Source organism: Benincasa hispida, chromosome 11 (genome assembly GCF_027475165.1).
Source record: "Benincasa hispida cultivar pf3 chromosome 11, pf3_genome.v1.1, whole genome shotgun sequence".
NCBI classification, from domain to species: Eukaryota; Viridiplantae; Streptophyta; class Magnoliopsida; order Cucurbitales; family Cucurbitaceae; genus Benincasa; species Benincasa hispida.
Genome location: NC_143488.1, coordinates 955,997 through 983,063, shown reverse-complemented (window position 1 = coordinate 983,063; position 27,067 = coordinate 955,997). Strand labels below are relative to the sequence as shown.

At 33.6% G+C, this 27,067-nt stretch overlaps 3 protein-coding genes and 1 pseudogene across 7 annotated transcripts; 2 read left to right on the top strand and 2 right to left on the bottom strand.

Annotated features, from left to right (window-relative positions):
* Positions 1–6,262: 6,262 nt before the first annotated feature.
* On the top strand, positions 6,263–10,305 carry DPMS2 (dolichol phosphate-mannose biosynthesis regulatory protein-like protein). 5 transcript variants are annotated; one of them, XM_090307405.1, is made up of 5 exons: positions 6,332–6,403; positions 7,238–7,314; positions 8,665–8,796; positions 9,387–9,493; positions 9,961–10,305. In XM_090307405.1, the coding sequence occupies exons 4-5, from the start codon at positions 9,404–9,406 to the stop codon at positions 10,111–10,113; spliced, it is 243 nt and encodes an 80-aa protein (XP_090163531.1). In that variant the 5' UTR covers positions 6,332–6,403; positions 7,238–7,314; positions 8,665–8,796; positions 9,387–9,403; the 3' UTR covers positions 10,114–10,305. The 5 variants fall into 5 exon arrangements, with proteins under 5 accessions (XP_038904651.1, XP_038904653.1, XP_038904654.1 ...); XM_039048723.2 differs by lacking the exon at positions 7,238–7,314 and having other exon boundaries at positions 6,263–6,403; XM_039048726.2 differs by lacking the exon at positions 8,665–8,796 and having other exon boundaries at positions 6,269–6,403.
* On the top strand, positions 8,192–9,380 carry LOC150032298 (zinc finger BED domain-containing protein RICESLEEPER 2-like; annotated as a pseudogene).
* Positions 10,306–11,278: 973 nt separating the features above from the next.
* On the bottom strand, positions 11,279–14,793 carry LOC120091554 (putative calcium-binding protein CML18). Its single transcript, XM_039049644.2, has 3 exons — positions 14,128–14,793; positions 13,489–14,034; positions 11,279–11,663 (listed from the first exon to the last, which is right to left on the bottom strand). Exon 2 carries the CDS (start codon positions 13,989–13,991, stop codon positions 13,500–13,502), a length of 492 nt encoding a protein of 163 aa, XP_038905572.1. The 5' UTR covers positions 13,992–14,034; positions 14,128–14,793; the 3' UTR covers positions 11,279–11,663; positions 13,489–13,499.
* A 3,280-nt stretch (positions 14,794–18,073) lies between these two features.
* On the bottom strand, positions 18,074–21,168 carry LOC120092017 (Plastid-lipid associated protein PAP / fibrillin family protein). The gene is made up of 3 exons (XM_039050207.2): positions 20,496–21,168; positions 20,071–20,266; positions 18,074–18,587 (listed from the first exon to the last, which is right to left on the bottom strand). Exons 1-3 carry the CDS (start codon positions 21,059–21,061, stop codon positions 18,276–18,278), a joined length of 1,074 nt encoding a protein of 357 aa, XP_038906135.1. The 5' UTR covers positions 21,062–21,168; the 3' UTR covers positions 18,074–18,275.
* Positions 21,169–27,067: the final 5,899 nt, after the last annotated feature.

Genomic DNA, 27,067 nt, shown 5'->3' with positions numbered 1-27,067 from the left:
TTAATTTGTGAATTTTAAATATTTTTATTTTAAAATTGTTATGATATTTGTCTTTATTTGAAGTTTGCAATAAATATCTTAGATATAATTGGTATTTAGCATTTGAATTTAATGAGATATTAGTTATTAATCATGTTTTGTTTATAAATTTACATATTTTTAATTAAAAAGAAAAAAATAAATTATAATCCGACAACCCAACCCAACTCAACTCGAATTTTAAGGGTTAGGTTGGGTTGAGTTAGAGACTTTATTTGGGTTCTTTGGGTTGCCAACCCAACCAACTGGTCCAAAAAACACCCTTAACCCAACCCAACCCAACCCATGTACACCCCTAATACACTCTAACAAACAGATATGCATTGTAAACACTAATTACTGCCATGTTTTAATAATAGATACAAAAGATTGAGAGAACATACCAGTTGAAGACTTTCTTCAATAAACTCGGTCCAACCGTGAACGAACTCCTCACGATCCTACTCGTGCAGCAAGCAATCGCCTAGTACCACCATGATCGTTTACACGAACAACAGCGGACGAACACAAGCAACCAAGGACAACACCACCACTCGAAGCCCTCAGTATTCTCGATGTGAGAATCCAAATGGTGGACTTTGATGGAATTGGTAGATGGGAGGAGGAAAAACAATCGTATAAAACGAACAAGCAACTAGGAGAAAAGGAATGACTATCGTATAGTTGGGTGTTTGATCGTTTAGGTCGGGGTACATGATCGTGTAGTAAATATTAAGTGATCGTCTATCAAAAGATAAGTGATCGTTTAGTTATGCTCGGCGCACTAAGTGCTCATCTAGAAAACGTAAGCGATCGTTTAAGAAATCGCGGACGATCGTTTAGAGACATGGGTGTGCAATCGTTTAGGAAGGCGGTCGCTATCGTATAGGCTCTCAACACTAATCGATCGTCTAGAAATCACACTGTGAGCGAATTTTCAAATCTATTTCAAAAATGAAAACTATTTTCATTTTTATTCTTCAGTTACAAGAACTAAATGGAACTTCCCACTTTCGCACGAATTCAGAGAAAAACTCGGCCAATTATCTCATAACCGCCTAATTAATTAAATAATGAATATAATCATATTATATTCTTAGCCTATAGTTTTATATCATATATCAACTATAGTGTTTTCTCCTCTACTTGATATAAGTCATTTTATATCCAATTTCCTCTAAAATAACGTATCTCATACATTTAGTCAATTATATCATATATAATTGAACTCCCTCTTGTCAATTTGAACAATTCAAACTAACCCAAAAACTTATTCTCAACTTTTATCCAAGCTACCAAGGAGACCTACCTATGTCTCGAAGCTCCAACGGTATGTGAATAGCTTATTAAACTCTTTAGCCACGAGATCCACCATCCGTTAACTGCCAGGCATTTTACTAAAGACCGACAACTGAACTCTTCTTACCACAAATATATTTGTGTCCATCGGATATAACCAATCATGAGTATGATAACCCTTCACAGATGCTCGTAAGTACAGTGGGCCAATTTACCGTTTTGCCCCTTAGTTACATCTCACTCCTTAAGTACCACTGATCCCTCTAATGAACAATACAACATAGTCCAACTATGTGTGAACACCTCTCGGGCCAAGAGAAGATGTGTGGCACCACATCATTCAACCCCTGGAATCAGCCCTTAAGGGAGTTATCTATCTACTTGCCCCAGCTTCGGGGAAGGAGTGAATTTCATCTTGTGTAGTTGAGTTCCTAGCTTCCAAATCAGACGAATCCCTAAAGTGGTAGGTTTGAGTCGGCGAGCTAGCCACTCGCACCCATGCAAATCAAAGGACTGCCCTCAATGGCAGGAGTTTCCAACTCACTCAGGATTGAGGTCATGTTACCTATGGTCATCTTAGTGAAGTGATGTCTCTGTCATGAACGGTGTTATATAGCGAGACGTTAACACTTCGTGGTCAGGTCTTATACAAATTCTTTGTATATGACGCCCCCGCTCGCATGTCCCCTACATGAATAATCAAGGTCAGATAGATACCATCTGTGACAAGTCACAACACTTGTAACTAATCCACAATACGGGCTGCATCCGTAGCGTTACCAGGATAAGGTTTCCCTCTTTTATTCATATACTAAAGACCATTTTGGTTATCACTTAAGACGTGATCATACATGCTTAAGTTACATAAAGATAACCAGGGATTTTAGGTTTATTGGTTTGTGGTAAAGCAAATAAAACATTCAAATGAGCAAAATCAAGAAGTGAAGTAAATATCATATATTATACATTACAAGCGTTCGTACAAACTGTTTACAAACTACAGGACGCGAGACTTTAGGGCATCAACCCCAATAAAAGAGCCTTAAAAGAACGTACCAAACTATAGCAGAAATATAAGGATCAGCATACAGCGGGTTCGGTTGGAATGAAGAATTCCAATGCATCAATGTGAAGAAAGAGACTTCGATGGTTGGGTGAAGGTAAAATTTCATAAACATTTTTTTCATTCATCGTCACCCTTATATTGACCAGCCATACTCTTCATGTAGAGCCATCCTGCAGCAAAAAGGCTCCTAAACAAGTCATTCCCATATTTTGATGACTTAACTGTTGGGATTGGTGTCCTAATTCTCTCGGAGTCTTATTGTTTTGTAAAGATACACATTGTTTAATGAAAAAAATAAGTGTTATTTAATTCTGGCATTTACTCATATCCAATAAACAAAGCTTCTTGGTTATCTTATGTGAACTTAAGCATGTATATATGATATACAAGTGGATCATGCCTTAAGTGATAACCTAAATAGGTCTGTAGTACAAGGATTAAGGTAGGTTACCTGATCCTGGTGACACTACGGATATGGCCCGCTTTGTAGAGATTTGCAAGTGTTGTAAACTACTACAAATGGTAGATCCTAACCATTCATGTGGAGACGTGCGAGCGGGGGTGTCCTATACAAAGAGTTTTATAAGACCTGGACCACGAAATGACTAGACTCTATATATAACGATGTTGATACTAGAGACTTACATCTCACCTAAACGACCATAGATGACACGACCTCAATCCTGAGCCTGCCTTTGAGGGCGGTCCTTTGATTAGTATGGGTGAGTGTGGCCAGATTGCCAACTTAACATGCCTATCTTTTTGGGGACTTGTCTGATCTGGGAGTTAGGAACTCAATCCACGAGATGGAATTCACTCCTTTCCCGAAGCAAGGATAAGTAGAGAGATTGCTCCCTCAAGGGCTTATTCCGGGGCTTGAACATAGTGGCTACAACTTTTCTTTGGAAGAAAGGTCTCAGTCATAGTAGGACTATGACTTATGTTCATTAGAGGGAACAGTGGTACTTAAGGAGTTAGATGTAACTACAGGGGGGGCATAACGGTTATTGGCCCAACTGTACTTACAAGCGATCTGTGAAGGGTTGTCGCGCTGCTGATTGGTTAAGATGGACACATAATATATATGTGGTAAGGAGAGTTCAGTTGTCGGTCTTTACTGGAGTGCCTGGCAGTTAACGGATGGTGGATCCCGTGACTAAAGAATTTAGTCAGTTATTCACATACCGTTGGAGCTTCGAGCTACAGGTCCATAAGATCCCCTTGGTAGCTCAATGGATTTAGTTGAGGATCAGTTCTTGGTGTTGATTTGAAATGTTCAAATTGACAAGAGGTATTTTGATTATATATGATATAATTGATATGATGTATGAGATACATCTAGTGTATGATTGATGTAAATGAGATTTACATTAAGTACCATGGAATAGAAAAAGAACTATGGTTTATATGTTTCATGAGATGAAATATTAAAACTATAGGTTATAAATATAGTATGATAAGTTGGTTATCATTTATATTTATAATAATATTAATTATTGGATAATTAAATTTTTTTCTCTAATAACCAATTGAGTGAGAGGTTATTGGTGGTTCATGGTAACCGTGAGATAAAAAGAAAATTGTTTTCCTAATTTTAGAATGTTTTTGCAAAAGGTTGAAAATTTGTTTTTGAGTTTTCTCTCTCAAAAAGAAAAAAAAACTCACGAATCTTGTCAAGTAAATACTGTTTACTAAGCGACAGGTTGAGCGAAGTAAACGATCATGTAGTATTTTGTAGGCAACAGATATTGAGTTAAACGATCACTTAGCTTTTTCTAAGCGATCGCTTAGCTTTAGCTAAACGATTGGGCATCGACCTATGCGATAGGTTTCTGCCTTTTCCCACTTGTCCAATCGTGTACACAATTGTTCATTCCTCCTTCGCGGCCTCATTCCAAGTCCACACAGAGCCCACCCTCTGGATTCTCACACCGAGAATACCAAGGTAACCTTCTTGGTGGTGTCATACTTAACTCGACACCGTCGAGATTCTATAGAGGCCATTCGTGTTGCTGTGGAGTTTGTGACCGAGATGATCTCTAAGGACGAGTGCGAAGTATTCATGCAGTGTTGCAGTCGTGTTGTTCGAGCATTCAAGGTTTCTTTGTTCGAGTGTTCGTGAGCATGGAGCGTGGAGATGAGTTGACAAACATTCGTAGTTTTTCTCCTTGTTCAGTTGTTGTTTCATGTTGTAATTTCTGTATGGATTGCATAACTGTATGTTTTGTTTACGATTGTAATTTGTAATGTTCATTCATGATTGTAATTTAGAATGATCTATTTTCCACTGCTCATGGAAATCTCGGATTCGATTTCCTTCATTAGCCTACGTCTTCGGCAAGGACCTAACAACTGAAGAAGGGGCAGAGACACCTGGTGACATGGCCTCAAATGTGCTAGGGCGTATACATGAAGGTGCTCCTACTGGCGATTCACGGGAACATGACCTGTCACAGGATGAGTTTGATGGAATCCCGACTGGTTTTGGTTCCAAAAGAGGCAACTCATCAAGGGGTAGTAAGAGAAAGCGTTATGGATATCAATATGAGTTGGTTGAGGTTTTTAAGAATGCAATGGACTTTGCAAATGACCAACTGAAGTCCATTGTTGAATGGCCGAAAAAGCAGCATGCAACAAAGATTGAGCTACGTGTCAAGGTTGTGAATGAACTTAACGATATTCCAGAACTGCAAACCCGACAAAAGGTGAAGCTTATGAATCTCATATTTCCAATGTGCATAATACAGAGAGTTTTTTGTTTGTTCCAGCGGATATGAAATTGGAGTATTGCGAGCTTCTTCTTCTAGACTACGCCTGACCACAGACTATAATAACCTGCACATCAAACACAGACTATAATAACCTACACTTCAAGCACATACTACTGTAACACAAATTAAAATAATCTGCACCCCAAACACAGACTATTATGACCTACAGACTATAATAAACACTGACTATTATAACCCCCTCAGCGCTCCAAACATCCCCTTAGTTCATATAACAAAGATTTTTTTTTTTAAATTGAAAAAACCACTTTTACTGAGAAAAATGCAAGAAATACACATGGGTAATACGGCCAAGGTCTAGTAGGAATTTCTAGCTATTTATTGATGTCTGGATGTCATTTACATGTGCATTCCCATTCTCCCAAGTGAAAATAAAAGGTGGAAAACAAAGAAGTTGAACAATGTTATCAACCACTAAAGAAAAAGTATTGAAAAATATCATTTTAAACTTAAGGAATTGTATCAATTTAAATCCTGAACTTTTTTGTAAATGTAAATTTTAATTATGTTCATATTCATGAGGTCTTGTGTTCGAATCCTTGAAATGTAATTTTCTCCTCAATCTACAAAATTTCAAGTCCATAATGAAAAGGAAGAGTGTTTAAGTATAGATATAATTAAATTACTAATACTCATCCACTTAAATTTTCGGGTCAATGATTTAACATTAACGAAGTGTATTTTTTTGTTTTTGTTTTAATGGCAGCCATTTGTAGATAGTGATCCCTTCATCCGCAACTATTTCTTGCCACAGGAATATGCAATCCTGATACCTATATTTGCTGGTGTGGTACTTCTGTGCTTCTTAGGCATATTTGTAGGAATGGTGATGCTCAAATCCAAAAAGAAGAAGGCTTGAGGATATCTCTTTGGCAGTAGCATATATATTTTCCAGAACGTTTCTAATTTCTTTACCAATTTTCTGTTTCTGTTTTTATGTTAAAACGCTCGACAATGTCTCGTTGAATTTTCCTTTTTAAATTTAGATTGCGGTTTGGGTCGGTTCTCCGGTTAGCCCGACCCGCTTAAGTAGGGTTAGTAAGTTTTCGATTTCAGTCTCCCATCTTCATCTCCTCTGTCGTCAACGTTACAGATCAAGTTCTCACCTCTGTTACACGTCAAGTTCAGCTTCGCCGTCAACGTCGATAAGGTTTGCTGTCTCTTCGTCCTCATCAAGTTCTCTCCGTCCGCCGCTCCCCTCTCTCTTTGTCCGTCCGTCAGCGTCGATAAGGTTTGCTCGATCTGAAATTTATTATGGGTTTTTGTTTATTTTTTTATTTGAATTTTTTTTCTAGATTTATCTGGGTTTTCTGGGTTTTTTTTATTCCCAATAGAAAAAGAAGAAATTGTTGGATTTTTGTGGGTTTTCTGGGTTTTCTGGGTTTTTAGATACCAAATTGATTTGGGTTTTCTGGGTTTTTTTTATTCCCTAAGTTTTTTCCTTCATTTTGTTCCTATGTTTTCATATTTGATTTGGGTTTTAGTGGAAATTGTTGGATTCACTCAAGTTTCTGTTTATGGGATCTAGGATTTGGTGAACTAATTGAATTTGTTTTTAACTTTTTAGGACTTAGAAAGATTACTCTGTCTGTGATGGTAGATTGGATGGTAGGTTTCTGCTTGAAGATGAAAGATAGATTGGATGGTAGTGGTAGTTTTTGTTGAGAATTGGTAGTAGTTGAAAGTAAAGAAGAAGGAGTTGAAGGGTTTTATTGTTGACTTTTCTTTTTAAAAAAATATATAATTGGTGGAAGTTGGGGACAAAGAAGAAAATGGTTTTACCCCCCAATAAATAATCTTTTTGGATGAACTCTAAGCAACCCTAAATAAAAGTTCTGCTCTTTTCCCAGTGGCAATGCACTTCGTATAATAATAATACCCCAATATATAACCTTTTTGGATGAACTCAAAAATTAAAATTAACCCTTTTAGATTATTAATTGGTAGATGAACTATTCAGTCATCACCAAACATTGAGTACACTGCACAATGTGCACATATCAGAAACTTAAGCACAATGTGCTCTTTTTAAGTATAAGATTGTAGCATTATTTGTGAGTGGCAGACAGAACTTAAAAGCAAAATTAGAGACAAAGGAATCTAGTGCTTTCAGAAGGATTAGAGATAAATCCAACATTGCAGGTATTTCATAAAAGCAATTAATTATATTGTACTATGATCATTTTTTTAAGAAACATTAATATTTGCTGTTCTTTTCAGTCTCGTGTTTTTCCTCTGTAGTCATTCAACTGAAAGATATATATGAGTTTGTCTAATTACTTTGATGCTTCAAAGTCATAAATGTTTGGTTTCAAAAATTAAAGTAGAGAAGAACATGGTGGAGAGTGGCTCAGCCAGTCATTCAAAAATTAAAGCAAAAGCTTTGTTCGCTGTTGATTGATGTTAGCCCATTTATAGTTGATGCTAACAACTAAAGATTATTAAACTTACTAGTGTGTTTAATTTAAATTTTATTTTTCATAGGATGACTTCATCATTTGCAAATGAGACTTCAAATCAAAGTCGTTCTAGTCCAGTAAGATTGTTAGAAAAACAAAACCTATTAAACCAGCTTCATCAGCATGTTAACATTTTATTAAAGTAGAAGGATGTGATCCTGAATATCCTAGGGTTGGTTGTAAGTACCATGGGGTTACGTATGCCTGTGATTCTAAGAGAAATGGTACAACGGATCTAAAAAGACAGAGAAATGTAAGAAGTATACAAAAAAGTCAGAATATTATGTTGAATGAGAGGGAGATTCTGAAAGTAATTTGATGGCTACATCCTTCACTCAAGAAAATTGTAGAACAATGCTTGCTTGTATGGTCATATTAGATGAATTATCATTTAAGTTTGTAGAAAGTGAAGGATTTCGTAAATTTTTTCAGGTATTAAATTCGAAGTTTGTAATTCCATCAAGAGTAACTGTTGCAAAGGATTGTTTTCAAATGTACAAAGTGGTCAAAGAGTTTGTTTAACAACTTATACAAGGACTTTTGTGCAGAATATTAATTATATGGTTATAACGGCTCATTTTATCGACAATGATTGGAATTTGCACCAAAGGATTCTTAACTTTTGTCAAATACCTAATCATAGAGGAGATACGGTAGGTAGTGCAATTGAAAAATGCTTAGAAAGTTGGGGTATTGATAGGCTTTTTACCATAACGTCGATAATGCAAGTTCAAATGATAGAGCTATTGCATATGTAGTTAAAATGTATAGAGGCAAAAATGGATTGGTGTTAGATGGTGAATTTATTCATGTTAGATGTTGTGCTCATATCCTTAATTTAATAGTTGGTGATGCTTTAAAAGATTTGCACGTCTATCATTCAAATTAGAAATGCTGTGAAGTATGTTAGGTCATCACCTACAAGATTGCAAATATTTAAAGATTTTGCCAAAGAAGATAAGATGTCAACAAAAAATTGTCTTACAATGGATGTTCCAACATGATGGAATTCAACTTTCACTATGTTGGACAGAGCAATTAAGTGTCAAAAGACATTTGAAAGATTAGAGAAGCATGAAGTTATTTGCTAAAGGATGATATGCCTACTATTGGAGATTGGGATAACGCAAAAGAGTTTGTAGAGTTCCTAAAGACTTTCTCAGAGGTAACGATAAAGTTTTCAGCATCCATGTTTCTTCAAACATATTTTTTCATGAACTATGTTTGATCCAAGAAATAATTCATGAATACTCTTGGATGAGAATGCATTATTGAGTTAGATGACATTAAGCATGCAGGCAAAATTCATCAAGTATTGGGGTATAACTACAAGTGAGAGGACCAATTTATTGTTATATGTTGCTGTAGTTCTTAACCTTAGATACAAGTTGACTTATTTGAGTTATTGCTTTAATGAATTTTTGGAGGAAGAAAGTGCAAAAAAAAATGGACGAATAAGGTTGAAGAAGAATTTCGTCGTTTGTGTGATGATTATTATATAATAGTGTCAATGCCAAAAGAACAATATCCACAAACACAATCATTCACACCTATTGGAGGATTTAGCTTGCAAAGTCAGAGTGAAATACCTTCTATCTCATGAATGAGATAGAAAACCTCCCAAAGATAAGAGACATAAAAATGTTTTTAAGAGTGTAGAACTAAATATCAAAATGATTTGTTATTGAGTACTCGGTAGTGAAGTGCTTATAGTTAAAATACTTGATACCAAGGGGTCTTGTATGTTTTTCACAGGAAATAATAGCCTCAAAATGGAGTTAGCAGACAAGACGGTTGGATTTTTGTTATCGCTAACCAGCTTGTCTATATTCACTTACTATACTTTCTGGGTCATCATCCTGGTAAGTTCATCTTCATCTTGATAGAGGATATACCAAAATGTGCTTATATTTAGTGAGCTTGGTCATATTCATGATTTTTTTTTTCCTTTTTTGTTTTTTAAGCTGATCATATTCATGATTGATTGTTGTCAACCGTTAAAGAAAAAGTATTGATATAAAGTTAGGGAAAATATCACTCTAGACTTTAGGAGTTATATCAATTTAAATCCTGAACTTTTGTAAATATAAATTTTAATTATGTTCAAATTCATGAGGTCTTGTGTTCGAACCCTTGAAATGTAATTTTCTCTTCAATTGATATTGATTTCTACTTGTGGAGTATTCTACAAAACTTCAAGTCCACAAGGGAAAGGAAGAGTGTTTAAGTATAGATATAATTAAATTACTGATACTCATCAACTTAAACTTTTGGGTTAATCGGTGATTTAACATTAACGAAGTGTATTTTGTTTTTGTTTTAATGGCAGCCATTTGTAGATAGTGATCACTTCATCCACAACTATTTCTTGCCACAGGAATATGCAATCCTGATACCTATATTTGCTGGTGTGGTACTTCTGTGCTTCTTAGGCATATTTGTAGGAATGGTGATGCTCAAATCCAAAAAGAAAAAGGCATGAGGACAATTCTTTGGCAGTTTTTTCCCCCCTTTTTCTTTACTGCCTTCAACCCATCAAATTTTGTGATGATAATATATGTCTTATATTCATTCAGATAAACTAAGATGGTCTAGTGTGTCAAATGGTTGTTGGTCATCTTCTTAGCAAAACTAGTAGAGTAAAAAATATAATGTGGTTTAGAAATTTTTTAAAGTATTCTTTTTTAACAGTTTTTTTTTTTTTCTCTTCACCAAGTTTCTTCTTATCGATAGCATAAAAACTCGATGTGTTTCCAATTTATAGATTTATGTATAATCACAGGGTTTTAATACTCCAATTGGTATAGGGTTTGTATTATCAATTTTAAAATGCATATATATTCAAGAATACCTCTGTTTTCTTTATCAATTACTGGTTTCTGTTTTTCTTAAAATGTTCGACAATGCCTCGTGGAATGGACCTTTTTTTTTTCCATGTTGCATTTTGAATCTCTCTATTTGAATGACTTAAACTTATATTTTTCCGACTTAAAATTATTTCATGTATAATATTTGCTTGTTCTAATATGTCATGAAGTGTATAGCAAAAGTCATGTTTTTCATTTGAATTTCCTTTCTAAATTGTGACCTTCCATTTGTGAAATTAACATATGTTTTGTAACGAATTTATTTAAAAACTTCAATCTCTCTATAATCATATTTCCATTATTTTTTCTGAAAAAAAAATGAAACTTTTTATTAAGATAAGAAAACATCTAATGAGATTTACAGTCCAAAAATGTAGGTTGCCTTTTTGATTGGCTGAATAACCTTTTTGGCTCCAAAAAGTATAACAATCTTCTCATTTTGATAATGATTTACAATTGTTTTTAAGTCCTTAGAAAGTCGATTCTTAGGCTTAAAATTACCATTAAATTCATTGCTCCTTCATTCAACATTCATCTCCTCTCTTAAAACTAAATTGAATATTCAACTTATTTATCAATAAAAACTTCTTTTGTGCTCAATCATGTACACTTTTTCCCCTCTATTTCCAATGTATACAATCTTATTCAATTATGCACATCTTATACCTAAACATCTTCTATGCATCTCGTCTCTATATAAACAAGAGAGTTGTCACCTTATAGTCTTGAGAAAGCATTCACCAATTTGTAGCTCAATCATCAAACAATAGAGATTTCGAAATGGTTGAAGATCAAAACTTTTGTTGGGAATTGAAAAATGAAATTAAACAAGATCTCCAAAGGAAAAAAACAAACTAACACATGAAAGCATCAAACTACCCACCATTCCATATTGAAAACTGGAATTGGAACTAAAATCCTTCACAAAATTCCCTGCAGTGTTTGGTTTGGTTTGGTTTGAACTCCAACTTTTATAAACAACCAAAATTTGAAACCGAACAACTTAAACTCGTGTCCTTTTCAAGCAGAGAAATAGGTAGATTCAGACTAAATAAACATTCAAACTTAACCCATAAATACCATTTTCAATTTCTTGATAAGATCTCCGTGTTGGTACCGTAATGTGCCCTCCAAATATAGCCCATTTGCTGTTTGTTTTTGGTCACTGCAAAAGGATTTATAAGCACACACCTTAATTTTTCATGTTCAAATGGTTGCCAAAAGTTTATATAACAATAATACTAAAAATGTTTATATTTTTAACACAGTTGGATCGCGCATCCATGCACACATCTTAGTTTTTCATGTTCAAATGGTTGTCAGAAGTTTATATAACAATAATGCTAAAAAGGTTTATATTATTAATGCAGGCTAGATCGAGCGTCCATGCACACACCTTAGTTTTTCATGTTCAAATGGTTGCTAGAAGTTTATATAACAATAATGCTAACATTTTTCACAATGATCACTTGACTAAAATGGATGCACGATCCAACCTGCATTAATAATATAAACCATTTTATAAGTAGTCAACATCGTAAACGACGAAAGAGGTTGTTAAAACGAGGGATAGCATAGCATGGCAGATAAGGCAGAACTACTTTCTTTAACAAATCATAGATTTAAACCTTTTACTCCACAATTGACGTAAGGTTTTATAAAAAGAACAAAAAAACATAGATATTTGTGATTGTACAAGTGGATAGTGAGATGTAAATAGTATAATTTAGAAGCTGAGAGAAGAGAATTCAAGTAAATGTGTAGTACTTATCAGGGGCATGCTTTTGTATATGGATTGATAGGAGAAAAGGGAGAATTGGAAACCCTACGATCTTCCTCGAGGTTGTACCCCTTTATTGTGCAAATAAGGTGATTTAGGGGAAATAAATAAATAAATAAATTGAAAATTCGACGCATGTCCCTAGGTTTTACTTTTTTGCGAACATGGCAAATGACTTTCGCCTAAAAATTTGATTATTATCTGATTTCTATATAATTGTTATCTGATTTTTATGTGATTGTTATATGATTATTATGTGATTGTTATATGATTATTACAAAAAAGTTTAGGTCACAGTTTTGGTTTCTTAAAATATATTTGTCATACAATGTAATTTTCCGTGATTTAACGGTAGAAAAACTGAGTAACAAGTTTATCCCTACTTTTTTTTCAAAAAAGAAAAGCCCATAAAGAATTTCTAAAAATCATACATGGACAAAACAAAAACCTTTTACAATGATAAAAAAGAAATTATCCCTACTTTTTTTTCAAAAAAGAAAAGCCCATAAAGAATTTCTAAAAATCATACATGGACAAAACAAAAACCTTTTACAATGATAAAAAAGAAATACTCCTAAGCCAAATGCCAAATACACTGCGGGTGTTTGGCCCACTTGGCCCACTGGCTTCATAAGTGGGTGTGAAATAATCCACTTCAATAATGATACTTTTGAAGTTTCTACATTTATGGAAAAACTTCATATTTTTCTCTCTCCTCCCATCTAATGTTTACTAACTCCAAATTAAACAACTCTACATTTCACATACATACTTCCTAACTTTAGTAATTCCAGATTTAGAACTCACTCGGTACCTCCAAACAACCCCTAAATAAGAAAAAGTCTCAATAAAGAGACTCTGTAGCCCTGTATTTTACAAGTTCACATATTTGAGTTTATATGCCCTGTATTTTCTATTTTGATTATCAAGTTTATGTAGTCTATAATTAATGTAAGAGTTCATGGTTGACAAGATATAATGGATAACTTTATAGATATGGCTTCAAAAATCTAGATTAGTATAATCTAAGTTGTGTATAACTTTCTAACATTAACACAAGTACATAGATATAGTACACATAAAGCAAAGGTATGCACAGACTTTATAATCTCAATATTCTAAACAAACCCAACATGTGAATCAAAGTCCTAACACTCTCAATTGAAAGAAAACTGCAGCAATTTTTCCAATGAGAGAAAGAGAGAGTTACCAGAAAAACCATCATGCCCAGGAATTATCAAATGCAGCAGAAGTAATTGCCTGAGAAAACTCTTGAAAATTGATTCTGCCATCGCCATCGGTATCGGCTTCCCTGATCATTCCGGTGAGCTCCTCTGCCGTAAGAGCGTGGCCGAGTTTGGCCATCGAGTGAGCCAACTCAGCCGCAGTGATAAACCCATTCCCATCTCTATCAAACATCCTAAACAACTGCTTTAATTGCTCCTCTGTGTAAGGGCATTTCGCCGATACCAGCTCTGGCTCCACCAGAGCTACGAACTCTGAGAATTCCACTAATCCATTGCTGTTCGTATCCGCCTTCATTATCAAATTCTCAAGCTGATCTGGACTCGGCTTCAAACCAAGTGATCGTAATAGCGATCCGAGTTCAAGTTGAGTCAAACTCCCGTCGTTGTTCCGATCGAACGACCGGAAGATTTCCCTCAACTCCGCAATTTGTTCGTCGTCTAACTTAATCGGTTGCTTGTCGCTCATGTTAATAAACAGAGCCCTAATTGCTTCAAAATTTCTGTAAAACCTATAACAAGATCCCCAAACAATAATCTATCTCCAATTCCAAATCTCAACCAAAACCAAAAAAAGGAAAATCCGCATTCAATTACCAATTTACCTCCAGTTCTTCTTCTTCTTCTTCTTCTTCTTCTTCTTCTTCTTCAGTAGAATAGGAAATCGAATCCTTAGGTTTTCAGGATTTTTCCCCCTTTGGATTCATCCAATCCACTCCACAAACAACAATAAAACATCAATACCTGGAAAATTCCAATCAGGATTTCCCAAAACAAAAACGAATCGATCGAAACCAACTGAGAATTTTCAGAACGGCTTTTTGAGATCGAGATCGAGATCGAACGATCCGAAACGTGCAACAATGTCGTCGTTCTTCCTCCTCGTTCGGTGGATCGACCGAATCGCCCGTGAATATTCTAGCTCACCGAAAAATCGGATCCTTAAAGAATTTTTCAGAAGAACAAGAAGGATCGATAAACAGAGAAGTTTTGTAACGAATTAAAACTTTCCGATTGGTTTCGAAGAAATTAAAAATTGCATCGAAACGAAAGCCAAAATTCTTCGAAAAACCTACTATTATCCTAATCTAATCTCCTTTTTTTATAAAAATTAATTTTAAAATTTTTTTAAAAACAATAATTAATTTTAATTCTATTGGTTTTCCTTCAAAAATTTTCCCAGAAAATTATTCCGTAGGGAAAATCCGATAGAAAAGGCGGGAATTTCGTGACAAAGTCGCACGTCTTTTTTAAATGCCGACGTGTATTCCGTTAGAGTCATATCGTCAACTACTTTTTGAATTAATTTTCTACAGATCCTCTGCGGGTGTATTTATCTAAACTCGTTACACCCTGATTGAAACAACCAATCACCTCTTGCCACTTCATCTTTCTCTCATATCATTGGTTCCTTTTTTGTATTTGAAAAAATTTTATATTTTTTTTCTGCTGAATTTTGTTATTTGGAGATGTAATCAAACACAAAATTTTCCATATATTTTTGTTTCTATACTACTACTTTCAATTTTATATATATACCATTTGTACAATTATTTTCCCAATGAAAATATAATTTTGTTACAAATTTAAATATACAATCTTTATCAACTAAAATTTAGAAAACTAAGGTTTTATTCAGTAACTATTTTATATTTTATTTTTGTTTTTTTAAATTTAAGTCTATTCTCCCTTCATCTCTTACAATCATTTACATTTTTGTTAAGTATAATTATTGAATTCTTATCCAAATATAAAATAATAATAATAATAATAACATTTTAAAAACTATCTTTTTTAATTTTCAAAGTTTGAGTTGTTTTTCAAACTACCCATAAAAATTAGATAACAAAGAAAGAAATTTAGAGGTGAGAATAATGTTTATAGACTTAATTTTTAAAAACTAAAAACAAAAAAAACGAAAAATGTTATGCCTAAATTATTTCTGTGATGAAACCGTGAAAAGAGATCAAAAGTGTATTTTAATAATAGTATATTAATTTGGGACTTAGTCAATTTGATTTGATGACATTATTTTAATTGGAACTTCGTCAATTTGATTTGATTTTTTTTTTTTTTTGAAACTAATTCAATTATTTCTTGAACATTTGAAATCGATTTGTATTCTTTTCGTTTTCAAGTCCTGGAAACCGTTCGACATCAAATAATTTTCCATTGTTCTCTCTTTTTTTTTTTTTAGTATTTTTTTTTTTTACGAATCGATAATGTACGTGTACATTTAATGTACTATTGTTAGTTGTTTCCAACCCCTCTATTTTATTGTATTTGCTTATTCAAATTTTATATTAAGTATATTTAAATCTCCAATTTAACATATGTAATATGATATTACTATAACTAATTTCAATTTGTTTGAAAATCTGATTTGGCAATTAAAATATAAACACGAACACTTCAAAATTCATTTTTTATAAGTTCCTTGCATTGCAGGTTAAGAAGGCTATTAATTTTATATATTTATACTCGAAACTTCAAGAGTTATATTAATTAAAATCCTAAAATTGTATCAAACTTAAATCCTAAAATTTTTCTTTAAAATAAATAACCAACTTTTCTAAGTGAATCAATTTAGATCAATTATTAGAATTTCATTTTAAAATTGGTTTTTTAGTAAAACAATTGTGAAGTGGAAGATTGAATCTCCGACCTCTAGAGATGAAGTCATGTCAATATAATTGTATTAAGTTCATTTTGGCAATTTCGTTTCAAGACCGTCAATGCATAAGTTACACACATGTATAAAATTTAATAGATAGTATCAATTCTTCAATAAATTTGGATGATTTGAGCTTAGTTCAAACAAAACCAAGTGCACATAGCTAAATAACTAATAAATAATCTAAATTGGTTCACTTATAAAAATTTCGAGTTTAAAGCGATACAATTATTAGTTTAAAATTTTAATTGATACAACTCCACTGAATTAGAGATATAACTAGATGTCCATTAAATCAAATGATAAGAAAATTTGCAGAGTTGATCATCACTTAGTTGGACTTGGACATAAGTTATATAGGGATCAAATTACCCTTCAAATTACCACAACTATGGTACTGCTCCCCCTCCTTTCCAAGGGAGGGGATAAAGTTTAAAGGTTTGTTTGGTTCACAATCTAAATTCTATTTTATGTTTTCATATTTACTAAGTTCAACGAATACATGTTTGGCAGACAATCCGAATTCTGTTTTTAAAAATAGTTTTCGAATTTTATAATTTGCAAATTTTAAAAACAACAATTTTATGTTTTCTTTGTATCCAAGATTTTAATCTTAAAATTCAAAATGTAGAATTATATTAAATAAGAATAAAAACATTTAGAAATAGTGTCATATTATGAACCCAATTCAATTTTTTTAAAAAAATAATAATAAAAAAAATATGTACTATTAAATTAGGTTAAACTCTAAGTTTGGTGTATGATTTAAATAAAGTTAAAATTTAAAAGTTAATTTCATTTATAATCCCTATAGTTTGTTAGAATTTTCTCAAATAGTCCCTGCCATAGGAATTATTTACTATGAAACTTTTATCAGTGGTAAATTCCGATAATAAGACCTAGATTTTAACTTATTCCAAACCATAGGGACCAAAAAAAAAAATTTCTATAAATTATATAATATTACAAAACAATAATTATACAATTATTTCAACATAAAACATGTTCATAAATAAATTATTAATAATTTATTGTCAACTAATATTTAGTGTAACTACAACTAGTTTGCAACGGTTTAAATTAGAATCAAATTTCTGAATTTTGCTACCAAGCACATCTTAAAATATGAAATAAAACTCTGTTTTCATTTAATCTCTTGTTTTCAAATTCTCTATCAAACAGACCCTAAACAATTGAGCTCTAGGAGAGTTTCTTTTTTTTTTTTTTTTTTTTGTATATGAGAGTGTCGTGATCAGCTAGCGCCCACATTATTCATTCTCTTGAGGTAAATCGTTTCTTCCTACACTTAATTGTCAAAGAAACTCATAAAAGATTAAATCCTAAGACTTAAGTCTTGAACTCGTTCTCTCTCAACTCTTTATCGTACCTATAGCCCTTGTATCGGATCTTTAGGTCAACTCATAAGGATTAAACTAGAGAATTACTTAGACACGACATGGAAATGTAGGGTAGAAAAGGACAGCCCTAAATAATAGGGTAAGAATCATATATTTTCATGTAAATAGGACTTCTTCATGAGGGAAGAAATGTAAATGAACTATCGACGTCCTCTGATGTGAAGTTGCTTGCAGTAGTGAGGGCACACTATTTTGTAATTCAGGGTTGGGAGTGAAAGAGGACGACAAGTAGCCAAGTGGGAGACTGTTTAGCATTTTGGGAGAGAGTTGAAACTCTCGAATGTCGAACAAAGCTGTGTATTCCTTTTCTTTCAAGTAATCGGAATATCGAGTCGGTTTTCTATCTAATATAGACAGTCTTTGTATCACATAGTTACAACTGATTCAAATTGCAGGAACAAAGTTCGACATTTCTAAAGATTCAGATAGACAAATGCAGGTATAGATCATGCTCGCACATTTATTCAGAATTTTCGATTTATGCTTCTCCTTTTTTATCCCCCTTCACAAATTAGAAGGTACAAGACTACTATGGTAGATGCATGGTGCATGGTCAATATATCTTATGTATCATGCTCATTTAGAAAGTAGTATTTCATGACGTGATATTCAAAAATTAAGCAATTACATGCCAGACTCGACTACAGAAAGTACCTGATTTTCACTGATCTAATAGAGCACTCCCTTCTTTAACAAGAACAAAAAGACCACCATCACCCCTTGAGATTCGAAGATCTTTATCGAGGTATGTAATAAGTAGCCAAGACCTGTTACGATCGCCTGGAATTGGTATCTTGAGGGGAGGCTGACCGGAAATGACCTGGAATAGACTTGCTATTGTTTGCTGTATTGGATCAAGAGTTTGTTGGACAGGAGATAAATTAACTTTCTGTCCAAATATGTCTATATTTTCTGGAAGATCAAGCCTTGACTTTATCTCAGGAGGTTGCAGAATACCTTCTTTGAATTGAACCTGAACATAATTTGAAGAAGACTAGTCAGATTTAGAACCTCCTTGTACAGCAGGAATTTTAGCATTCAGATTGTGAAACATACTTCAACACACTCAATTAAATGTCATTTTGTTACAGGAACTATGGCTCATCGATTAATCATAATCAAACAGAGAATTTACATGAAATCAAAATGCTGTGTCCAAGTTCCACGTTAGACTTGGCAAGCATATGCTTATTGCATAAAGTTCTAAAACGTTTAACCCTGGCAAAACGGAATTTGCAGCATTGAATTTAAATTGTTGTTGTTTCTATCAATCCACATCCACCCTAAAGCCAAGACTCTAGAAACACCAAGGGTTTTCCTTATTAAGCTCACTAAAACATTTGAACATTCAAACATAACGACTTTTTGAGTAACTCAAAGACTTCAGGCCTTGGTCAACAGGGCTGCTCTTGGTAGCTTAATGATATTCTTTTTTTTATTATCCCAATGACTAGATTGTTACAGAAAGATAGATCGAAGTTGAGAAGATGCAGCCACAAAAACTAACAATTTAATCACCACTCACCTAGCTGACAATATTCTTATTTCTTTAATTTTTTTGGAAATAGGCTTTTCCATTTCTTGTTCTTTACTCTATGAAATAACCATCATGGATTGGCCTAGTGGTCAATAAGAGTCATGGTTTTAAGTTTAATACAAGGCTAAGAAGAAATTGGTTCAATCTAAAGTGGCCACGTACCTAGGATTTAATATCCTATGAGTTTGCTCGACACCCATGTTGTAGAGTCAAATAGGTTGTCCTGTAAGATTAGTTGAGGTGCTTGTAATCTAGCCTGGACAGTCTGTAAAATGTCTACAAGTTTTGAACGTAATACAATAGGGTTCTTGTTTCATGTTTTAATGTATTTGTTATATTCTTTGTCTAGAGGACACAAATTATAAGATTTTGTTAAATCACCAATTGACCCAAAAGCTTAAGATGATGAGTGAAAGAAAATTTGATATCATATCAACAATCTAAGGGGTTGTTTGGGCCCCCAACTTGAAGTTGTAGCCCACTCCATGTTTGGGGCTTCAAATATAATAGTGGTGTTTACAACTATTTATAACCCATGATTGACTACATTAGTACTATTCGAAATCCCTCTTTGTCAAATGTTTACTATTTTCTACCCGTCTTTTTTTTACCTCGTTGTCACATGTTTACCGTTAACTACCCAGACTAAAATAGTTTGTCCCAGACACGAATTATTGTAGCTCATGGACTACAATAACCAACCCAGCCCGCAAATGCCCCTAACACATTTATCTTAAAAATTAGAGGACAATATAGATGAAACACCTATGATTTCTTTTTATTTCAAAAATGGGAGAAACAAAAGGTAAGAAATATGCCTTTGCAAACAAGGACGGATAATATAGTTGTCAAACGTGAAAAACACAGAACATATAATTCTAAAGAAAGACGACAAAAAAAATTGTGCAAATAAAAACACCTGTATCCTTGAAGGAGTCCGAACTTCAAAAGCGGCAGATGCACTGAAAGAAAATGTGGTAAATGGACTGGACAAAGTGGTGGAGTTCACAATGGTTAGCGTATTTGAGTCAATTTTTTGAGTAATCTTCTCCACTTTCACCAATGGCAATGATCCTAATGCTAAAAGTGGCAGCAGCTCGGAAAATGCAGTATACCTAATCCATCACAAATCAAACATGGCATTCAGAAGCAACATTCAACATTGTCGTTCAACGGTTTATGAACTCCCTTAAACAGGAAATGAGCTCTCTTTCAATCGCAATATTCGCACCTGAAGCTTTAGCTAAAGAACATACAGAATTCTCTTCGAACATGCATACTATCCGCTAATCAGGAATCAGATTATAGATGAAGAACGAGATTAAAATTCCGTAATGAACTTACAGTAGAATCCAGTTACCATCTAGAAGTCCAGAGGCCTCAACCGGCGCCGGAGTTGGATTCGCCGCCTCCAACTGGTTCACAATCTCCAAAACCTCAGCCCTTTCCTCCAACCCAGCCCTAAATCCAAACTCAGTCCCGTAAACCGTATCAACCAAACATCTCTTAAGTTCAAAAAGCTTATCATCCACATACTCCTCACTCTTATCCTCAACTACAGCAGCTTTACCATTACCTACATCGCCGCCCCACTCGTCATCTTCCTTCGGCGGATCGAACTCCGGGAATCTCGTCAACGAAGAGTCAGGATCGGGTTCGGCTTCTTCGCCCCACTCATCGGTGATCTTCGGACGAGAATCTTCGGCATCTTCGTTGGTGGTAGATGCGTCGTCGGAGAGAGAAGAACTCAGGCGAAGGGAGGGGAATCTGAGAGCGCCAGATTGTTTATGAGAGAGGTTGAAGGAGAGAAATGATGGAAAAGAAATGGTGGGAAGAGGAGAGAAGAGTGGGAATTTAGGGTTTGCAGTGAAGAAGAGGGAACACCGTGAAGAAGACAACGGAGAAGCCATTTTTGTGAGCTCGTGAGTTCCGAGGTGTTCGAATGAACCACCATTTTTCTTTTTCTTTTTTCTAAATTAATCCACAGCCAGAATTTTTTAGAACTGTTTTTGTGTTTCTCTCTCTCTCTCTCTCTCTATATATATATATATATATTTGTTTTTATTTTTTTTTTATTTTTTTTTGGGAGAAAAGTGTTTCTATATATGATCGTCTTTTTTTTTACTAATTTTATGAATTAAAGTTTTATTAAGGTTGATGATTCAACTATTAATATAGAGACGTTATTTTAACTCCAGATTTAAAATGTTGATATGGGATATTTTAAAAAAATAAAACAAAACAAAACAAAAATCAATTTTTCTCAACAGAAAAAAAGAAGCGATTTTTTTTATAAAAAAAAAAGCTTAGTACATTTTATAATGAGTTAAAACGCGTACTGTTTTTTCTTTTTTACAATAAGTATTGTTTATATTATGAAGTTAAATTATATTGTTTTGTTATGTTTCCTTAATTTAGTATGATATAATAAAGAACTTAAGAGAGAAATAGCAAATTATTAAGTTTCGTTTGGAAAAATGGTAAAAATATTTTTAAATTATAAAAATACCAAAACAAGTTTATATAATAGAAAATATTAATTAATAAATGACAAAACTGTCATAAAATAACAAAATTAAGTACAAACGAGAATGGAAAGATATACTGCTTCAAAAGCAACTCGAATACCATAAATATACTCTACCTACACATTCTAAAACCACAAATATATGGTATCTAAACATTCAAAAAGCAAAAATTAAGAATCACCCAATATGGTCATTAACGCTTACAGCTACCTATTGAATACATGTATACGAGGGAAGATAGCCACCAGGCGGTGGGGTAATTAGAAACTTGATGTCTACAACCATGGACTTCCTCCGAGGTGAGAAAGAGTAAAGTTGATTACACCAATGAAGTTGTTATTGGCAAGTGAGTATTTGAATGAATTGTAACTTCAGGACGATGTGACTATTGGAAATATGATTGCGTGTGACATCAAACCAGTTGTAGAGAGTTTCATCTGTTGAATTGTACGTCCTAAAACTCGCATATTGTAATGTTAAACATATTATATTATCAATAAAGACGTTATTGACGTTTATTCAATAAAATTGTTGTTGAATATGTGAATTGCACTAGTAAAGTCTAAATCCAATAAACTAAATATCCATGATTATTATTTGAATACATGAACTTTATGTGGAGACATAAGAATGGATTAAGTTCAGTAAATAGTCAAAATGGTCTATAGTGTATGAATAAGGTTGGGTACCTTATTCTAGTAACACTATTGGAAGCAGCCCACTCTGTAGTTGTTACAATTTGTTGTAAAGTGTTACAAAAGAAGTGATCATGATTCGTTCATATATTGACATGAGTGAAAGAATTCTTATTCAAGAGTGCCTACGAGCGGAAATGAATATTTCCAATTCATTGTGACAGAATTTCCACATATACATTCAAACATACTAAAATACATTCATAATGCTAAATTATTGACATGCTCAAAAGAACAATAAATAAGGGATCGAGCGATTATACCAGTTGAAGACTTATTCTTCACAGCAAATCTCGCTTTTGCTGAGACGGTAAGCTATTGCTCAGCAAAACTCAATCGTCTACCTTGAATGGTCTCCACACGAATAGAAGAAAACGGGGATGACACCATCCTCAGAGCCCTCAGTATTCTTGGAGTGAAAATCCAAAGGATGAGTTTTGGTAGAGGGAGGGAGGAAAGAAGATCGTATACAACGATCAAGCAAGTAGGAGATAAGTTCGCCTATCGTATAGACAAAATGTTTGATTATTTAGGTGAAGTATACGATCGTATAGGAAAAGGTAAGCGATCATGTAGGAAAAACTAAGTGATCGTCTATACGATCATTTAGTAAATATCAGGCATTAAACGATCGCTTAGGAAAAGGTAAACGATCATTTAGTAAATAGCGTGTGCGGGTATAATTGTTAAGCGATTGTTCAGCACTATTGTATAGGTAAGCGATCGTTCAAGCATTATCGTATAGGTAAGCATTAGTTTAAGCACTATCGTATGGGCATAAGTTTTGCTAAGCGATGACACTCTTCAATACAATGTCCGCACATACCATGTTTAATACACTGTGAGATATTTAAGCGTCTCAAAGTGATTTTTCAACTTATTCATCCATTATGAAAACATAAAAGACGTTGTCCTATTACCCCTTTAACCGTCCAATTAATAGACAATGAATATCATCACGTCATATTCATAACCCATGAATTAATATCATATATTAATCATAGTAATTTTTCTCCACTAGATATAAATCATATTTATATCTAATTTCCTCAAAATTAAAGTATCTCATACATAAAGTTAATTATATCATATATAATTAATTATATCATATATAATTAACTAGTTCAATTATATCATATATATCGAACTCCCTCTTGTCAATTTGAATATTTCAAACTGACTCAAAAAGCTGACTCTCAACTTGTATCCAAGCTACTAAGGGACCTTATGGACCTATGACTCGAAGCTCCAATGTTACACGAATACTAAATAAACTATTTAGCCACAATATCCACCATCCGTTAAATGTCAGGCATTCTACTAAAGACCGATAGTTGAACCCTTCTTACCATAGATATATCTTTATGTCCATTGGATATATCCAATCATCAGTACGATGACCTTCACAGATGCTCTTAAGTACAGCTGGCCAATTTACCTTTTTGCCCCTATAGTTATATCTTACTCTTTAAGTACTACTGATTCATCTAATGAACAAGACAACACAGTTCTACTATGTGTGAAATCTCTCGGGCCATGAGAAGGTGTGTGGCGCCACATCATTCAAGCCCTAGGACCAACCCTTAAGAGAGAAATCTATCTACTTATCCCTGTTTCGGGAAAGAAGTGAACTTTATCTTATGAAGCTGAGTTCCCAACTCTCAAATCAGACAAATCCCCAAAGTGGTAGATTTGAGTCGACACTCTGGCCACTCGCACCCATGTAAATCAAAAGATCAACCTCAACGGTAGGAGTTCCCAACTCACTCAGGATTGAGGTCATTTACATATGGTCATCCTAGTGAAGTGAAGTCTCAGTCACGAACGGAGTTATATGACGATACGTTAACACTTCGATGTCAGGTCTTATACAAACTCTTTGGATAGGACTTCCCCGCTCATATGTTCCCTACACGAATGATCATGATCAGACCATCTGTGATAAATCGCAACACTTGTAACTATTCCACAAAGCGAGTCGTATCCGTAGTGTTACCAGAATAAGGTTTCCTTCCTATATCCATATATTACAGACCATTTTGGTTGTCACTTAAGATATGATCCACTTATATGTCACTACATACATGCTTAAGTTACATAAAGACAACCAGGGATATTAGGTTTATTGGTTTGTGGTAAAATAAAAAAATATCTAAATGTGCAAAGTCAATAAGTGAAGTAAATATCATATATATTATATATCACAAGCGTTCTTACAAAGTTGTTTACAAACTACAGGACACGAGACTTTAGGGCACAAATCCCAACAATGAGGATGCATCCTATGTAATGAGTTTGCATGAGATCATAGCAAGAATTAAGTCACTTTTACTTTATAATGTTGTTTACTGTTTAAGACTAATTATTTCAAAGTGATGATGTAGGTAACTTGATCTTAATTCTGAGTTAACTATGAACTCTTGTTTATTTTGAATTATCTTTAGATGTGCATGGGTGAGGGTTGGCTCAACAGCATTGGCTCGATAAGCCTCCCATTTTAGGGGTAAGATCAGGTAGATAGCTGGGGACATAGGGTGCAAGACGAAATTCACTTCTACCCGCTTTTAGGGATAGTAGAGAGGTTGTTCCCTTAAGTGCTGATTCAGGATCTTGAACAAGGGGCCTCACCCTCTCATTGGCTTGAGAGGGACTCAGTTTAGTGATTGGATCACAAACCAATTGTTCATTAGAGGATTTGGGGGACTTAAGGAACAAGATGTAATCTCGGGGGTAAAATACCTTTTGACCTAACCATTATTACGAACAACTTGTGAATGGTTAACTTACTAATCATAGTTATATCAAATGGACATAATATTTTTATAACGAGGGGAGTAAAACTACTGGTTTTAGTGAAGTAAAGTCCACGAGGTTAACTTTCCCCCGATAATTAACAAATGGTAGTTAATTAGGTTAAAGAGTTCAACCGATTAATCATGGATCGTTGGAGCCCATGATTTGTAAGTCCATGAGGTCTCTCCATTAGCTCATATCGGACTAAACCTTAGAATAGTGTGACGAACGAATTTAAAGTGTTTAAATTTGGTTTTTTGAGCAAAGTGGTAAATATATACGATATATTTAATCTAATGTTTAATTGTGAATTAAACATAAAGAGAGAGAAAATAGGAGATATTTAAATAAAATTTAAATATTAAGATTATGAATAATGATTCACATTGATTGGGATTGTTGTTGGATTTAATATTCAATTAAATTAATTAAATTATTTAATTAATTATTTAATATTAATTTATTTTTATAATTGATTATTATAATTAATTTTGAAATTAAATGGAATCGATAAAAATGCAATGAAAGTCAATATGTTGACTTTTTTACTTTTCACCTTCCTCCGGCTTATCACCGGCAGTCTGCTCAGGGCTCCAACCTCAACGGTTGGCAACTAAACACGAGGGTTGCGCTCGTTGTCAATGTGTTGACTTTTGACTTTGAAAATATAAAAGTCAAATTTGTTAACTTTGGACTTTGAGAGTCAAATTTTGACCAAGTTAATGGAAAGATCCAACATAACATATGTGAGTGTGAAATGCCAACTTTTGCATGGCCAAGTGTTGTCTTTATTTGAAGACACTTGTCCCATTAAATCCCACCTTGAGTTATTGGATTTTTTAGTGTCAAATTCTCATCAAACTCAAATTTGCATGTTTTGCATGTAATAGCCTTTACAAGAAAGAGTTTCTTGAATTTTAAACTTATTGGCCATAGTGGAATTTGATGAGATTATGTGATAATCTCATAAAATTTTTCTCTCAAAGTTTTAGCCTTTTCCCCTCCAAATTAGTCACTCATGGATCCCACCATCCCATTGTAAGGCTGGAGAATAGTCGGCAACACTCTTGTGATGATCTATGAACCGTTCATGAGGAGATTGGAGCTAATTTGGAGAAAATTCAAAGTCTACAAAGGTTTTATTCCTTTCCCTTTTATTTGTTTCAATTGCTTGATTATCTTTGTAATTAACATAATTAGAGTACTTTAGATATGTTTTTCTTCTGCTGCGCATGTGTTCATTCCATCACCATCGTCTTCATTCCATGACCATTTTGCTCATAGGATGATAAAAGCCAACTTTAAACATTGTCAATCACATACCTCATTGTTGAAAACGATGTTCAAACTTCAAAGTAGAAACAAAAGTAAGAAACACGTGCGCAAGTGAAAAATGTCAACGATCTGGCGATGGTGGTTATCAAAAACTAGTCAAGACGATGGAATTCAAGAAAGGGTGCAACGATCGCATACACGAGATTGATAAGGAGAAAAAGAGATTTTGGGGAGTGGCTAAGTGAAAAAGATGAATAATATGAGATTTAGGGTTTTTTGTTATCTTATTTTAATGATGATGAGGATGATATTAATAATAAACTACACAAATTATATGTATATATTTCTATACATGCACATGTTTCAAATAATTAAAGTTTAATTTCCATTTGTATGTTTCTTTTTAAGTATAACAAGTCATTTTTATGTTTTTCTACATGAAAAATTGTAAAGATCGAAATTATGAAGAAAAAAAATCAAATTAATTTGATAACAATATGTATAAAATAATGAAAAAATATTTAAATACAATTGAATTTGTAAGAAACATTTAAACAAATCTAAAGTTTGTTAGATAAAATAAAATTTGATAATAAAAGATAAATTCAAAAATAAATTGGAGAGA